Consider the following 16,938-nt stretch of genomic DNA (forward strand, 5'->3'; position numbering starts at 1 on the left):
TTCTTCATTTACTACCCAGAGTTTTAGCATTTCCATGCTACAGATGGAAATAAGCCCCATGCATACCAATGCTTCAGACTAAGGACTTAAGGAAATAATGAGTTTAATATTGACTGAAGTTGGAAATAAAAGCAGTGGAAGGAAACGGGCAATGAAGACAAGTTAGCCATGAATTAACAAGTGCACAAAAATATTCCACAGACAATACATCTACCCTGGAAAAAAGCAGCCTTCCTTTGTCCTTTGAACACAGCAATAAAATTCAAACTCCATTATGCTCAAAACTGTAACTAAAATGAAGTACAGAAATACCAGGGTTTGAGAATTATTCTGAAGTCTTGTCTACGTTAGCTTTTCAATACTAGGACTATCAAAGGGGATGCGACCTCAGAAAAGCCTCATGTTTTACTCTGCATCATCTAAACCTACAGGTGTGGATGATGCAAAACGCCTAGTACTGGGGGTACTTAACTGGATGGGTGCCTTGCATTGTACTTGTGAAAAAACAGAGGATTTCATGAAAAAAATGCTAGCAGGTACACAGCAGGACACATGAATACTTTTGCTTTGGCCAAGGTAAGCCTGCTAGGCGTGCAATGCTGAAAATATTAAAACAACTCTCTCCTGCTGAAAGCGTGTTGAAGTTAATGGAGATACATACTAAGAAAGAACGGCCACTGGTCTCGGTACGTTTTCAAAGCCAACATCAAACAATGCTCTTAAAATAAAAGCTCTCTACAAACGAGGTTTGACACATTATTCAATATACAGCCTCGATGAGAGAGTGAAGTTAATTTAAGAGAAACGCACAGATATGCAAATTAGCAATGCTACAGAAACACCAAGAACTTTGCATTATTAAAAATTCCAAAAAGTACTCTAAAACGCCAGTTCTAATTTCACTTCCACCCCCAGTGCAATTCAAAGCGGCACACCGATATCCCTGACAACTGAAGACATTCCACCATTATTAAACACCAGAATACCAATGAACTAATGGACAGAAAAAGGAGAGATATTGTGTAACACTGAAAGGCAAGCAGGACATAGTGGGTTATCAGACACAGTCTGATAACAAACACACTTACTATATAAAGGATAGAGAAATAAAAAGGATCAGTCAGCACAGTTTTATAGGCAACTAAGCATAGATTCATCTTGCAAGCAAGGCCCATCTGCAGTAAGGATAACAGCAGAGAGGCAGGACGTGTATGGCACCAGTATGACTTCTTCATTTAGTAATACACATCACCCTTTATTAAAATGGCTATAAAGTATACAGCAGAAATGCCAAATTGGCTCAAAAATAGTTATCAGTGGGGAATTTCTAATGAAATTTCTCACCAACTTGTACTAAGCATGAGGTTGATGAAAACACTTACTGTAAATTGTTATTCGGTAAGTCACTGTCATAAACTCTGGGAGACAGAGATTAGAAAGACTGTAAACAGTAACAGAAAACACACAGACACCTTGATGTTTTGTTTCATCTACAGTAAAATGAGTTTTACTAAAGCTACCACTTTTGAAAACAAGGAGCCTTCGCCACTCCTATAAACCAGGGGATTCTCTCTTGGAGATGACTAAAAACGGATCTAGAGAGAAGAAGCAAACAACAACTCAGCATTACCTTCACAAATGATGTTGTAACAAAGTATACTAAACAAAACCGTCAAGCCTCCAACACACAAGACCACAATACACAGCTTGCTTTGACTTACGTACATAGTATTGGTGAAATTGATTAAAGAAAAATAATTAACAGGTTGGTACCTCTTTGTAAAGAAAAATAGAGAGATTACACAGAAGAGCCTCAAAAAAAATCCAAGAACAAGGGAAAACGCTTTACCCAAGACCATGATTTCGCGCTTTTTAGCACCAAATCATATCTTACTGGACAATCCAGCAATACAAATCTGATCTGCAAAAGGCACAGGTATTCAGCGGTATTTCCGCCAAATTAGCCAGAGCATACACCAGTAAGCTCACAGAGGAAGACAGATGATATCTGATGAAAAAGTAAAACCTGTCAGATCTAAATTAAGCTATTAGAAACATCTGAACAAACCTGAACCAGGCAAATGTGTTTATGCTAGATCAGTGCATCATATGGCCACAGTATTTTTGGTCTGGCACATTAGACTTCCAGCGTTTCACAGCTTGAGAGCTTACTTCAGTTTATCAAGGCAGACTAGGAGGTACCTACTAGAGCCTCTAGGGATCTTCACGAGGAGAAGACCGTGGGTTCGAAAGAGCTCATTAACCTAGCCCAAAGGCACAGCAAGAACCGAGGCGTCCACGTTACAGAACCTGACCCAAGAACTCCCACAGGGAATCAGAAGCCTTCAAGCACAAGACTAAACAACGCATTCTTCATCTCTGAGTCTTCAAAATCAAAGCTGGGTACTCTTCCCAAAGGTAAGTTTCAAGATAAGGTCGGGGATTCAATGTAGGTACAACTCAAAGAAACGTCAACATCTGTGACCCAAACCAATTCAGATGATTTAGTAACTCTTTTAGGGCTCAAACTCTTTGAAGGTACAAGCTCCTATGTTTAGGCTTGTTTATTAACTATCATTAATAACTATTGTTCATTAACTATACAAACTGAATTCTATACAGGACAGAAACTGGCAACAATTTCTCAATTCTACTTCATCCGTATTGAAGAAGATAGACTGTCTATAACAGACAAATAGTAATGTGTTGTTTCCACTGATAGTATTTTTTTTCCCCCTGTGAATTCAATATGCTAGAGGTTACATATAACTATTGAATGTAAACAGATGATAATATACCTTTACTATTATTAGGTTCCCAGCAGTGCAGCAGCTAATAGCATTGTTAACCTAAGGCCCAAAAAAGTTCACACCAAAGTTCATTATTAGGAGTCCTTCTTCTTTTTCAATTGTTTAATGGAAACTCCATAGATACTCCTTGAGAATCTGAGGCAAATGTAAAATTCTGATAAAAGACCCTTCCTTTGTCTGCCCTTCCCAAAAGATTTTATACGAAGTTTCATCATGCATGAATTTATTAATCTCAGCAAAGAAAGGTGTCTTTACTCAAAAAAGCAGATAAAACAAAATATTTCTAAAATAAGTCATTTGATGAGCTAAGAGTTTTAGCTTTATAAAAGTTCTGAACTATTTCTTTCATTCATCCACTTGATGTGCAACTTGTCAATACTCTGAAACGTTTTCACCAGCTACAAACTAGAGCTAAAAACAATAGTCAAATATAAATGCTCCAGAAAGACTTCTCAGAACTACAGAAGACATCACAAAAAAGGCAGATCAACCTCTTTCACATAAACAACTAGCTATATTGAAAAAAGACGTTTAAGATTAGCAAGACCTACTTTGAAATAGTCAACAACAGACTTACAAATTATCTTTTAAAATATTAATCTGTTCATTTGTTTTGTTTGCTTTCTGCCTCCAGCCACTGCTGACTGATTTCTTGCATTCACCCTCTCCCATTAACTAAGCACATTTAAAAGGTTCATTTTTTGATTCAGTTGACATATTCTGTCCTTTTTTCCCTACTGTTAATACACCTATTCTGTACTGAAACAGGTAGTCTGTTTTTAAATCCTGGTGCAAATTCCAAGAAAGGAAAAAGCCATTAAAAAGCATTTTTGCAGGGGATTTTCAACAATATGGCACACCCAGTAACTTTCCAAAACTATCTGCCTAGGCTGACATTTTCCATGAAGGACCACGACAGCGGACCACAAAACAAGCAAACGAAAAGCAACACCCAACCAAACAACCAAGAAAGCCCACCTCACATACACTTCCTTGAGAACAAAATGCTAGAATTATATTTATTTGCAGCATTTAAGTCTGGTTGTTTACTGAGAAAACTGTAACAACCCTACTATACCACATGGGATTTTTCCAATCTGTAATTCCCAGAAAAGCCTGTTTGTTTTCAGGACATGCCTGTTATAGGCAGCAACAAATTTCTTCCGAATTTGTGACTACACGCGCAGAAATCAGAGCTGAGTAGGCCTTTTTCTTCCATTGCTTTTTCCCAACTGGTAGGAGCTTGTTCACATAGCTTTGCAGAAATATAAAGAGGAGGGTGAACCCAAGAGATACAACGGCCCTCTGCTAGCACTCAAGATAAAGAACAGAAGAAGCCAAGCTCAGATCCGAGGTGCAGAGTAAGAACAGGTGGTTTGGCTATGGATACAAGGGTAACAGCTCTCTCTCAGTAAAATACAGCCACTCACAACCTCCAGGAGACCCCAGTAGTCTCATGTCCCAACATCCCTCAGCACCAAACACTCCAGAAGTCATGACCAGACACTAATGACTAATGGCAAGCTCAAAGAAACCAGCAGCTTACTGTTATTTATGCCACTAGCATTTGGGATCAGACTGTTTCTTCTTCATTGGCGATGCTTTTGGGGGATCCACATACCACATCGCAACGGGATTTCTAAGATACTTTTCTTCTCTCTAAAGCAAACTGCAAAAAAAAAAAAAAAAAACCTGAGCAGCAGTTCCTACAGAATCCGCATTACAAAGCGTTAGAACTGCTGCATCGAGCCTTCTGGAGCGGGAATGTTTTCAAACTAAGGCTACTCAAATACATTATCTTCATCTCAGTTAAACAAATAATTAACAGAATAAGGCTTATTATATTTTATTTTTCTAACAGTACAGAAAACGCCTGACTACAACAGGTCAATTCACATGAATGAAACTACCAAATCTAACACCTGAAATTAAGCATGTATGTACCTGTAGGAATTATGGATTAGAAACTTTTTTTTTTTTCAGTAAGTATTCTATTTGTATGAGGGCTGTCACTTCACAACGAAAAACAAAGAAAACAAAATGCTTAGTATCCATTCAGGTTACATAGCTTTCACCGAAACAGGATAACTTTGTTACAGCAAACACTGGAAAGAAAGAAAGAAAGAAAAGTGTTGGAAACCCAAGTTCTACTGACTTCAAAAGAAAAATCCTGACCAAGACACAAAAACACGTGAGTGAAGTATTTCAGCTTTTGTGACGCACACCGATTCAGTTCTTTGTAAAGTAGTCCCTCACAGCTTTGAATGTACTCTTGTTTCACTAGAGAAGTTAATGGACTAAGTCTGGTTCAGTGCAAGTATGACATTTCCCTAACAGAACTTTTTCACCAAGAAAGTAAGGAAGTTCACACAGGAAATCCACTTTTGGTAATGTAGCACTATAGCCAAAACAAACTACTTCATGTTACAAACACGGAACACTTAAGATTTCCAGACGTGTGACTTTTCCCTACCAAGGCACCATCCCTTCCATTTCCTAAAAGCAATCTTGCAGAAACATATAAGGAGATCATATAATTAAAGATCGCTAAATATGCGCAAAAGGGACTCTTCAAATGGATCAAGCAGTCTTAGTTATTTCTTCTTAGTACTTGATCTGAAACTTATCTTGTAATGTAACACTCTTGCACAACTAGAGAGTACTTCAAAAATTTACCTAGCTCCCCGCCCCTCGCAACCCCCCTCCTCCCGCTTTGTCCCAGTAACAGCAGGTGAGACAAAGGTATCGTGCATATTTATGTAATTTCACAGTCTTGCACAAGAGCGATAGTATAATTTCACTTGTACTTCAGGCTGCTGGAAGAAGTAGAGTTTGCACACCGCTTTAGAAGCACACTCAGGCCAAACCAACTTTACAGATTTTAGTATTAAAGCATCTGTTCTTACATATCTTAGATGAGAGCTGATATGAAGTTAGCCAGCATATAACCCTGCAAAGTCAACACCTTTTTCTCGGTCGGTTTTCTAAGAACAACTATTCAACACAGACCTCCCACACTGAACACTTCTTTTCAACCTTCTGACACAAGGCTTAACTAAAAAATACAGCTAAGAGGATCCTATGCAGCAAGCGACTAAATAATTTCCAAAGAGTACACATTCAGGCTGACTAGGCACAAGTACAGAAACAAAAAAGAAGATGCATATTAACATATACACCAGTACAGACCCAAGGGGAAGGAGGAGAAACACTGCTTTCTATCTGGTGTATCCTAATGGGAAAAAGGTCAATAGTCAAGAACACTGAAGACGAGGGAGAGAACTAAATGAAGCTTAAGTGTCTGTGCGGCGCTAACACAAGGGGATGCCGAAAGGCCCACAGATGAAGGGCCGCATGGTTGGAAGATTCACCTTCACCTGTAGCATATGGGTTTCGTTATTTAAGTTGCTTTCTTCAGCTACCTGTTCGTTTCATTTGTGCTTCACAGCTCCTCTTCAACAAACGATAAGAGGCAAAACTGATCTGTGACATGACAACGTCTACAACAGGAAAGTGGTATGCTACATAAATCTTCCAGTGCGGTAATAAGCCTGCAAGGAACTCGAGCTGGGTTGTGCAGGAGTAAATTGACAAAGGTTTATAATCACAATGAAGAAAAATTAGAAAAACTTCATATTTAATTACATTTACATGCAAATGGCATATATTTCAATGTTCCAACAACATTCATCACCAGTCACTTTCACGCTACCATAACATGACAAAGTATTTTGATTGCAAATGTGTTTACATTAAGGACTATGTAAATCACAGCACAAAGTCTTGGCGGCCTGAAAAAACTTATGTTCTGCATTCATTATTTTGCCGCTTGCTGAATTAGAAGTGGTTTAGTCAGTCGTACACACTGCTTTGGAATACCAGAGCATCTGCTACAGATGCCAGTTTTCTAGACAGCCTACAGGTTGCTGTAGAAGAGTGACACCTTATCTCTTTACCCAAGATGTCAAAATTATGCAGACTGAATTTTAGATTTAAGAAAAATACCTCCTTCTTGTAAATTAAAGTCTGCTGAAACTATAAGGTAATTAGTCCCTAGAGAAAACTCCAAAATAACTGCAATTCTTTCCAGGTAAGTTATTTACAAACAACAATGCACCTACCAGGCGTTTAGAAAGATACTGTGTCTTTCTAACAGGCAAAGAGAAAATGTCTGACTGACAAGATGTCTTAGCCCCTTTCAGCATTAGAAGGCACTCCACTGCTACCTCGTTAAGACACGTTCTCTTCTCGTAAAGTATTAACAAAGCATACGTTTCCCTGGCTGGCACTATATTTGTCATCCTTGAATAAATTACTTCTGTATTGTATTTCATGCTCTCTTCCGGCCCACATCCTGCTAGACACTGAATGCTTACTAGTGGGAGCAGACGAGAGGTTTGTAGAGATAAGCGCCAGATCCCATTTCTTGGTGAGATTTCTTGGTGACAAAACCCAATTATCAATAAAACAGCTATTATGCTTGTAAGAAAGCAAAGCTCTGTGAAAATCAGATAAGAAGAGAGCGAACGCATACAGGTGGGATCAGTCTCTCTCACTGCATCTATATCTGGACGAGTAATGATGTACAGGACAGTGAAGACAAATACCAGGGTTTCCTGTAACGACAGTCTTTGACAAGTTATCTAGTTTGCTTGCATAGAGACCACGATCATTATAACACCTGAATGATCACTCTAACAGCAAAATTATCAAAAAGCTACTCTAAATGCCTAACTCGCAGGAAAAAAAAAAAGGTGACATGAATCACACCTTTATATCTACTTTATATAGGATTGCTGCCTAATCACATAATTTAAAACGAGTTATCCTCTCAGCGCTTACAAGTCAGTAGCTGAGCCTTCCCCAGGGCGAAGCAGCACGTTACCTGCACTGCGTTTTAGAGTTTTATTTTAAATGAGTCTCTAAATTAATTCCTGAAATAATATAGCAAGTGAAACAGTAGGGGGGTTAAAAAAAAAAAAAAAAAGGAATTAAACGCTTTTACAGTAAGCTAGCCACTTTCCTGCAACTTACTGCTTCGCCGCAGTGACCGAGGAGGTGACGGCTGGAAGGATGTTCCCTCATCCGCGCAGATTTTACTCTCTTTCGCTCGGGCGAAACCTCCTCGCTACTGGGAGAAGCGTCAGGGAGCACCTAGCATCCACCCCCCCCCCCCCCCACTGCTCTTACCTGGCCTTACACCACAATAAATAAACAAACAGGACGGAAACCCTGCCAAGCCGCCGCTATAGCCCCTGAGCGGGGCCTTCAGCCGCCGCTGAGCGGGGGCAGGTACGTGGGGGGGGGGGGGCGAGGGGGGCCGGCGGCCGTTACCCCCCGCCCCCCCCGCCATCCCGGGGCCGGGCCGGGCCGGGCGCGGCCGGCGGCGGCACTCACGATGGTGACGCTGGCCTTGCGCAGGTCGCGGTTCTCCTCCTGCAGCGCCTTGCACTTGAGCTTGTAGGTCTCCAGCTCGATCTTCAGCACCTTGTTCTCCTGCTGCAGCGAGGCCAGCCGGTTCGTCAGCTCCTCCAGCCGGAACGGCGAGATCACGATGCCGCCCGCCTTGCCCCCGCCGCCGGGGCCGGGGCCGGGGCCGCCGCCGGGGCCGCCGCCGCCGCCGCCGCCAGGCCCCGCTGCCGCCGCCGCCGCCGCCGCCGCCGCCGCGCAGCCCGGCCCCAGCGGCCCCGCCACGCCGCCGCCGCTGCCGCCCGCGCCGTCCGTGTCGCTCTCGCTGGCGCTGTCCGCCATCGCCGCCGCCGCTCCCGCCCTCCGCCGCGCTGCCAGGCGAGCAGGGGGCGGCGCCGCCCTCCCCGCCCCGCCCCGCCCCTCCCTCCCCGCCCCGCCCCACCGCGCAGGCGCCGCGCGCCCCAAGAGCGGCGCCGCCCGCCCCGGCCCGCGCGCGCCGCCCGCCCACAGCGCCGCCTGCCGCCCCAACCGCCCCAACCGCCCCAACGGCCGCCGCCAACGGCCGCCCGCGCGGCGTCGCCCGCGCGGCCTTCGCCGCTCGCCCCGCGCCCTGGGCCTCCCCTGCCCCTGGCGCTTTCCTCCCTCGCTGTTGTTTTTCCTGCTGTTACTTCTTACTGTTACGTTCCCGAGGGCATCTCCGTCGGCGGCAGACTGCGCGCACGGAGGCAGAGGTACAGTTTTACCCCGCTCGCACGCTGCCGTCGCGCAGTGGCAGGATGATGGAGGCCGTGCTTTCCTCCCCGCTTCCTTCTTTTTGTTTTTCCCTCTGACCAAAAGCCCTTGTGTCGCCAGCGATGCGGCGAGCGGCAGGTTTCCTGGGCCGCCGTGCGCCTGGGGAAGCGCGGAGAGAGGGGTCGCGCCCGCCCGCCCTCTCTTCGCAGGGCTCGGGGCCCAGCGCGGGCCCCCGGCCGCCCCCGGCCCGGCTTGCCTTGCCAACCCCTCCGAAATGCCTTAATTTGCCACTGGAGCCCACGGGACAAAGAAAACAGAGTTAGATTTTATATAGTCTGGAGGATTAGGAAAAAACCGAAACCGATTCCTTCTGGCCGGAACATCCCAACCTCTCCCTAATCGACGGTTTTAGCGTTTTGTGTTCCTTCTTCAGGCCTCGAAATAACAAGCGAGGCGTGTGCGACCGCGCCGTCCGCCTTTTCTCTCTGGTAACTTCTGAATCTGTTGGCCGCTGTATCAACCAAATTCGGTGCCGAGCTGCAGCGCGCTGACTTACCCGTCTGCGGCAGTTTTCTTGAACCGCAGGAGCCGCGCGAGCGCGCCCGCTCCGCAGCGGCAGAGCCATCGCTCATCGCACGTTAGGGGCCGGGTGGCCCGGGCAGCACGTTTGCTGGCCAACCACAGACAAAACGTGCGGTGCGGAGTTAGCCCTAACGCCACGGAGAGCGCAGCGTTAGCGTGGCAAGCGTCGGGACGCAGGGCACGAATCCGTGGGAGACGGGGCCTCCTTATTCCTCCGCTGATGAAACACCTTTTTCCTCCATAGCCCCCTACCCTGGTCTCTTGAATCAGCTAAGGAGCCTGCAGAGAACTGAGTGACAAAGTTCACAGCGTTTTACGCTCTTGAATATTTAAAGCTAAAAAGCTCTATCTGTACAGGCCTGAATGAAAGCGGCCCGATTTCCCCAGGTTATAGGTACGCCAGCTGCCGCTGGCTGCTTTTATGAGTCACTTACTGTGAGAAAGGGTTTGCAGACTTGCAGACTTAGGCATTGTGTAAAGGAAAGTCTCAGTGTGGGCTTTTTTCCCCTCCTCCTGCTACTAACAATGTTGGGTTTCATTTTAGAATAAATGTAAAAAAAAAAAAAAAAACCCTATTCTGCTTTAATACTGCTTTAATTATCCGTCAGTGGTATGGCTTTTAAATGAAACTTCTAAAAAAAACACTAAAATAATAATGTTATAGCTTATACCCAAACCCCAGATTTTAAACCTAAATATATGGAAAAAATACTGCGCACATAAATCTGCACTGTGATGTGCGTAGAAAACACCTGGGCCCACACAGCAGCTCTTTGGTCCAGATCATAGCGCAAGGCTGGGAGCCCATGACTTCAGCAAATGTGAATATTTATATACCATTAAATGAACTTAAAACCTTTTTTTAAATAAAATTATACATATGCATGTATACATATGCATATTTTATATATATTTACACATATGCAGTGGGGTTAGCGCAGATGCTACAGTTCTGCTGCACAAGAAAGGGGAAGCAACACTGCGAGGGAGAAACCCCCACTGAAGCTAACAAGTTCAGCTGGACCGTCCAACCTCCCAGTAGATTGCAAAAAGTACATGTGAAAGGCACTGACAAGTAAATGAGATATTTCAGTACCCATGCTTGAAGATGACATGAATAATGTCCTCATGGGTTTTATTTTTTTTATAGGGAGGGTCAATTTCTTCCTCATAACAGCTTTGCACCAATATAGCAGTATTGTTTTTAACTCTTTCCTCTTGACTGTCCCTCATTATTTGTGCTGTTTAATGCAAGATGAACCTCTGTTCACATGCTCTTCCTCTGCATCCTTGCGCTGCCAATGAACAAAAATGACATTTTTGTCTGTCATTTGTCTGTCAAGCTGGCAGCTTCCCTCAGCCAACTCCGCTATTAGTGTTTTTCAAATGTATTTCAAGATGGTAAAAGCTACGTAACTGATAAATTTGCAGGTCACCAGGCACAGCAAAATGGAGGAAGCGTTTCTTCTGAACCACCTAACTAATCATACAGTAAATTCTAGGGAATATTGATTTTCCTAAGCTAAGTGCCTCAAGAACATATTTCTTGTCCAGTTTAATTCCTATCTGGGTCTTATAGCTGGAGACAAGCTGTTTGTTACCTTGGATATGGATTCTGGAAAACCAATGTTCTGGGCAAAACGAGAAAGTAAGCTAACTGGAAATAACATCACCGTGGAAACAGATTTAACAGCATTCCTTCCACTTTATTCAGCACTAGGTTACAGCGGATCTGGCTGCTGTACATTTCGAATTCGCATTGCTCCTTATCGTAGCTGCGGGCTTCGCCATGCGAGGCTTTCCTGCAGCGCCCGCGCTCCTTCCCGGCAGGGCACGGTGCGGGCTGCCTGCTCCGGCTTCCCTCACCCCGCACCACCTGCCCTCAAAGCAGGCCCGACTGCAGAGCATCCGCCTTTTTTTCCGCTGCTTGACTCCCTTAAAGGGGCATCTGTAAAGCTTAAAAGAGTTACAGTTCATCCAGCATTAAGAAAAAATTACTGCTCTGATAAATTATGCCAGCACTGAACTCATACATAGTACAATCTGCATGTTTGAGTGAGTTTGGAAAAACATATTTTTGCTGAGGCAAAGCTGTTGATTTTAAATAGTGCATTTTTTTACTGCTATTTCAAAAAAAAAAAAAAGCAGCATACCCAGTTTCCAGCTTCCTCTAGAAGTGGTTCAAGTGACCCAAAGTGCCAAGCAGCATATCGGTTCATGAACCAAGTGAGAACACTGCCTTGAGGAGCACTACAAGCTCCGCCGTACCTCACAATTACTCCTTTCATTTGTTCAGATTCAAGAATTGGAGTAAAACATGCAAGAGAGAAGACTTGTTCGAGCAGAGCCCGCAAGCAGCACCCGTTCAAGGTGGAAAACCGTTTCCCTCCCCCATCGCACGACCGCGCAGCAGGACAAGGGCAGGCAGCTGGGTCCTCTTCAGCGTTTCTGCTGCAGGTGTTGCGTTTGCTGAGCTCCCTCTGCTTCCTGGGTTCAGGGTGGGAGCTGAGAGCGCTCCAGAAGCGTCTGCAGCCGAGCCTCTTCCGAAAGAGAGAAAAAATCTTTATCGCATCAGTCTCCTGCCTGAGTGTTTGCCAGATTTAGAAGCGTTTTCCTTGTCCAGATCAGATAATGTACAGGGACTAGAAAGAGGAGGAAAATTCCTTACCGGAATAGTTGATTTACATTCAGGATCATTTTCTGAGGTGTGGAAAGCTATTTGCTTTTACTGGAATACATCTTATATACAATAAAGGGAATTCTGCTGCTGGCTGCTGTAAGATTTTGCAACGAAATTAGGTTCATAATCAGATAGCCGAGATCAGTATTGCAGAGCCTGCCACATCTTTCCCAAGCAGCTTTAATAATACAAACATTTAAATCGGGCAGAACATCTAACCACAGCTAGTCTGGGGGGGGGTTGTCCCCATGGCAAGAGCAGAGTTACTGCAGCCAGGCTCACGGAGAGGCCGTTTTTCCAGCTGAACAGAGTTGCTGTCAGCCACCCGAGAGTCGAGCAGGCTGGACTTCACCTCATCCATCCAAGAGCAGAGCTAATGCAAAGCCTCCTTTAAAAGCCATAATACTGACAGTGCATTTCATTGAAGCCCAGCTCCCATTTAAGGCACAGACGCTAAGCGGCATGTTAAGTCAGGCCTCTGCGCTTCTGTAAAACCGTTTTGAATTAAGATACATTAATGCACGTGTCTCATTTTAGCTAATGTATTTTCTGATTACTATGTGCATTAGTTTTATTTTTTTATTTCTTTAAGGAGCAGCTGAATAAAGGAATGAGCTGTAGTGAAATATAATGGCGCATACATGCTGTTCATTATATGGAGTAATGTGGTCCATATTGCTCCTGGATAAATTAGTCACCAAGGCTGTGTAATTGGTTTCTCAATTATTTATGAAGGGGTCTTTTAACAACAGTAATTTTTTCATTGATGGCAAGTAAGGATTTCATTATCTCTAAATATACTACTTTTTTGTTCTGTGCCACAGTAAATTTCAATGGCTATAACATATGAAGGAATTGCATCTCTGTAAAGTATTATTCTTCCTGTCTGCCTGGGAATATAAGTGCAGGTTGTTTTATTCTGGGTTTCTTAATCACGAGAAAAGTCATGAAGGCCTTTCTCTGTTTTCAGAAACGGATAGTATTTTCTTAGAAAGATTAGTTTAAGTAGCCCATACGTTGGTCCGAGTGGAGCACATCATGTTGTCGCGTGAACAGAGTACAAAAGTCAGGGGGAAACGGCAGCCCTCTGTGCCGGCGAAGCCGTCAGCTGGCCCCGTGCTGCCCTGGCCCCGGCTCTGCCTTGACCGCCGTTGCTTTTTATACCCCGACACCTGCTAAGGCTAGAAATGATCTTTGTATCACCCAGCCAGCCCTGCGTACAACAACACAGCTGCACCCTCTATGCCTCTACCTCTGTATACCTTTATGCTGTTGGTGTATATATCTATATGGATACACACCATCGCGTATATGTAGCCGTCTGCCTTTCCACTGCCTTTCAGTTGGACTACTTGTGTGAGCATCTTGCTGAATCAAGGCCTCAATATTTTGAAAATCTGAATCAGCAAAACGTTTATGCATCTGCTTAAGCCTAATCTTATCCAGCGAGCCACTTAGTATGCTTAACTTTAAGCTGCTCTTCAGACCTATCAATGTTAAGATTAAGTGCTTTACTGATTCAGAGCTATATAATTTCCAAGAGGACTTGGCAGATGCCTCTCTCCTCCGGACACAAAAACTAGCCAGGAAAAGGCACCAGCAGATGCAGCTGATGCCCTGAGCCCGGCTGCAGCAACGAACGGGCTGGCTCGCCGAGCGACTGCGGCCACAAAAATACACCACGCGGCTCTTTGTGGTGCTTTCAGGGGAAAACATGTGGAATGGGCTGACATTACTGCAGCCCTGCAGGTACGAGGAAGAGGCAAACGGAAGCGCTAGGAGGGTCTTCCTTCCCAAACCCGCGCCTCCCGAACCCCGGGCTCCTCGCCGTCCTCTGCCCCACTCCCTCCTCCGCCAGTGTGCCTGCTTTCGTAATAATAAATTATAACTTGGCACTTTTGTAGCGCTCTCCAGCTCAAAGCTGTGCTGAAACATTATATAATTAATTCCCGCAACAGCCCTTGGAGGCAAGAAAGGGAGGCAGCGAGCTAACGCGCTCGCCCAGCGACGGGCGCTGAGTCAGTGGCGGAGTGGGAGTAACGCTCGGGGCCCTTGATGTTTAGATCAGAGACGGCATCCCTCTTCTCGTGAAAGCATTTGAGTCATTTACAAAACAGCACCCATACGTTTAATTACAATTATACTCAACTACCCCAAATTAATAGATTTAAAAGGGAGAGAAAATGCTATCCTAATTAGCACAAGAAAAAATCATGTGCTTTGCACATCAGTAAAACATTAACCAAACCAGTATGTCGTATAAGCACAGTTAGCAAAACCCCCTTTTGAAGACTTAAGATATTCACTAGTAGCAGTAGGAAACATAACTATAAGGGTGGAGGGGAAAATAGGTCCAAGTAAGGACTGTTAAAACGTCATCGACGCTGCAGTAACGTCAGTGCAGATATTCACATCAAGAAGAAGCAATAAAAAGGCAGGAATTTCTTCACAGAAACTGTCATTACAGGAGGTAATGGGCAATTAGAAACAGTATTTCATAAACTCACATCAACGGTAGAAATATTTGTATAAAAAATATTGCTAGTCATGATGATGGGTTAGAATAGGTATGTTCAGAGATCTAATATGATCTTTAATATAATTCCAGAGGTCCATTAATCAGCTGGAAGAACTTCTATAACAATACAATTTTATTAAAATATTCAGTAGTTAGAGACTGAAAAAGAAAAGACTGATGGAAGCTAATTAACCCCAGAAAAATTTCTGTACAGTACTCAGAGTACCTGACTGAAACGGGGTTGGAAAAGTGAAGGGGAAAGGAAAATAAACTGAAGCAATTAGAAAAAAATGTCCTCTGTATACAAGAGGATAGTCAGATGAGAAGGCTGCTGGTATATGTAGAGATTCACCATAGTGGAAGGGTGGTTACAGGGAAAAAGCTTACGATTTGAAAAACATTTGTATGAACAGGAAAAAAACCCAATTCACTAATATCATAGATTAAGCTGTCTATTGATGCAGAATAAGACATGTTTTCTAAGGAACAACTCAGAGTAAAATAATGAAATATGTTGCTTCTTTCTTCTGATCAACAATTATTTAATCAGAAACCTGTATTAGAAAAGAAATGTCTCTGGAGGATAGAATCTATGTTTACGAAAATTTGCCATGCGGTAGCAATTCAGGAGCTAATGCATCGTCTGCTCTTGGGCTTTTCTTTTGTATCCTTATTTTCCCAGGGAATTTTTGTCAGAATTCGTAATAGGTTTGTTCTGTTGTTCTGGCTGTGCCGTAACAATATCCTGCGCCTGGAAGCTTTCCAAGGAAGCCGGTGAACAGTGGGTCGCTGTGCGTTGCTGTTTTATAGACCAACTGGCTCTCAATAATTGAACATTAGCGTGATGGGAAAAGTACCAATAAAACTTTTATTATAAATCCTCGCCTTCCTCCAGGATTTAGGGTCAAATGAATAGAGCCATGCACAATTAGCATCCTGTTTTTAGCATCAGCAGTTATGAAAAATGTGGCACGTACGTCGAGTTTCCTTCAGCAACTCATTTTTCTGTCCTTTGCTAACCCTTTTCTCATGCATTTTTTTATGTAAAGCGCTTTGTACCCTGTAGCAGGCTGGACCGAATTTCCCATCTGCCCCTTCTCTACCCTAGTGTCCGCGTCATTGCCATGGACGGACGGAAAACCGCCACACTTTCACCTAAATTTAAATTAACAGAGATGTGTACAAATGAATAGAGATTTGTAAATTTATTCTCCCCGCCAGGGTGGTCGGTGCGGGGCCGGGAGGCGCGGGGCAGCCGGCAGAGCAGCAGCTCCCGCCGTGGCCCCCGTGCCCTCCTCTGATCCCCCTCCCGCCCCTGCTGCGTGACCCCAGTGCACGACCTGGGGTCCGAGGACAAGTGTGTGGCGGCGGCGGCGGCGGCAGTAGCATTTCCATACAGTGCAGACGTACCTCGTGTGCGGGAACAAAAGCCAAGGCCTCCGCCAAAACTCAGCCTTGCCGCCCGCCAGCGTGTCGCGCCGCCCGCGCCGCAGCGGGGGAGCCCCCACGCACAGCCCCTCCGTTTGCCTCTCTCCTGCCTCAACACGGGGCGCATCGCCCTTTCCAACGTAGTGCCCGCTGCAGACAAAAGCTGGCCTTAAACAGTCCGCCAGGAAATTAGCGTTAATTAGCAGGGCACTGCAATCCTGCAAGCGAATGCCATTTATCCCGCTAATGTCATCTCTGCACTGCAGGAGCTCTAATAATTTCTGGCATTAAAACTATTACCGGCTGCAAATAAAATACAATTGATGCTCTTTCAGAAACAGAAAAAGTACTGCAGAGCACTGTGCAGCATTATTGCTAGCTACAACTGAAGCAAAAATCAAAGGATAAAAAGAACACAGTATTTAGCAATAACTAGTTTATTTTAAAAGATGCAGTAGGAGCCGCATGACTTACAGTTCTGCCTGTAACGGGAATGTGCTCATGGGAGAAAATACAGACAGAGACAAGGCACGCGTTACAGGCAAAGCCCTCACTCTGGCGCTGCCCGCGTTGCTCCCTCTTTCCAGAAGGATTTCTGTTTCCTTTCAGCATAGCTGCAACCTTGTTGTTTTCCCGGATGCCCTGCGCTAGTGCTTGAACCAAAGCATTCAAAATAAACCAACACATGGGAAATCCTATGTTTGTGCAACACTTAATGGGAAATTTAGCTATGAGGTTGCTGTTCCAACGGTGCCCTGTCCCCCGTCATCGCTACCGTG

The 16,938-nt window shown here is 44.5% G+C and overlaps 1 protein-coding gene and 1 long non-coding RNA gene across 2 annotated transcripts in view; one reads left to right on the forward strand and one right to left on the reverse strand.

Moving 5' to 3' along the window:
* The window catches only part of CCDC6 (coiled-coil domain containing 6), a 51,333-nt gene extending 42,772 nt beyond the window's left edge, over positions 1–8,561 (reverse strand). The window contains exon 1 of the mRNA XM_068950759.1: positions 8,208–8,561. Coding sequence (XP_068806860.1) covers positions 8,208–8,561 — 354 coding nt within the window. The remainder of the gene's footprint in view (positions 1–8,207) is intronic.
* Positions 8,562–8,738: 177 nt separating this feature from the next.
* On the forward strand, positions 8,739–12,844 carry LOC138067836 (uncharacterized). Its single transcript, XR_011142252.1, has 2 exons — positions 8,739–8,950; positions 11,830–12,844. It is a non-coding gene; the product is annotated as an uncharacterized lncRNA (long non-coding RNA).
* Positions 12,845–16,938: the final 4,094 nt, after the last annotated feature.

Source organism: Struthio camelus, chromosome 7 (genome assembly GCF_040807025.1).
Source record: "Struthio camelus isolate bStrCam1 chromosome 7, bStrCam1.hap1, whole genome shotgun sequence".
Taxonomy (NCBI): Eukaryota; Metazoa; Chordata; class Aves; order Struthioniformes; family Struthionidae; genus Struthio; species Struthio camelus.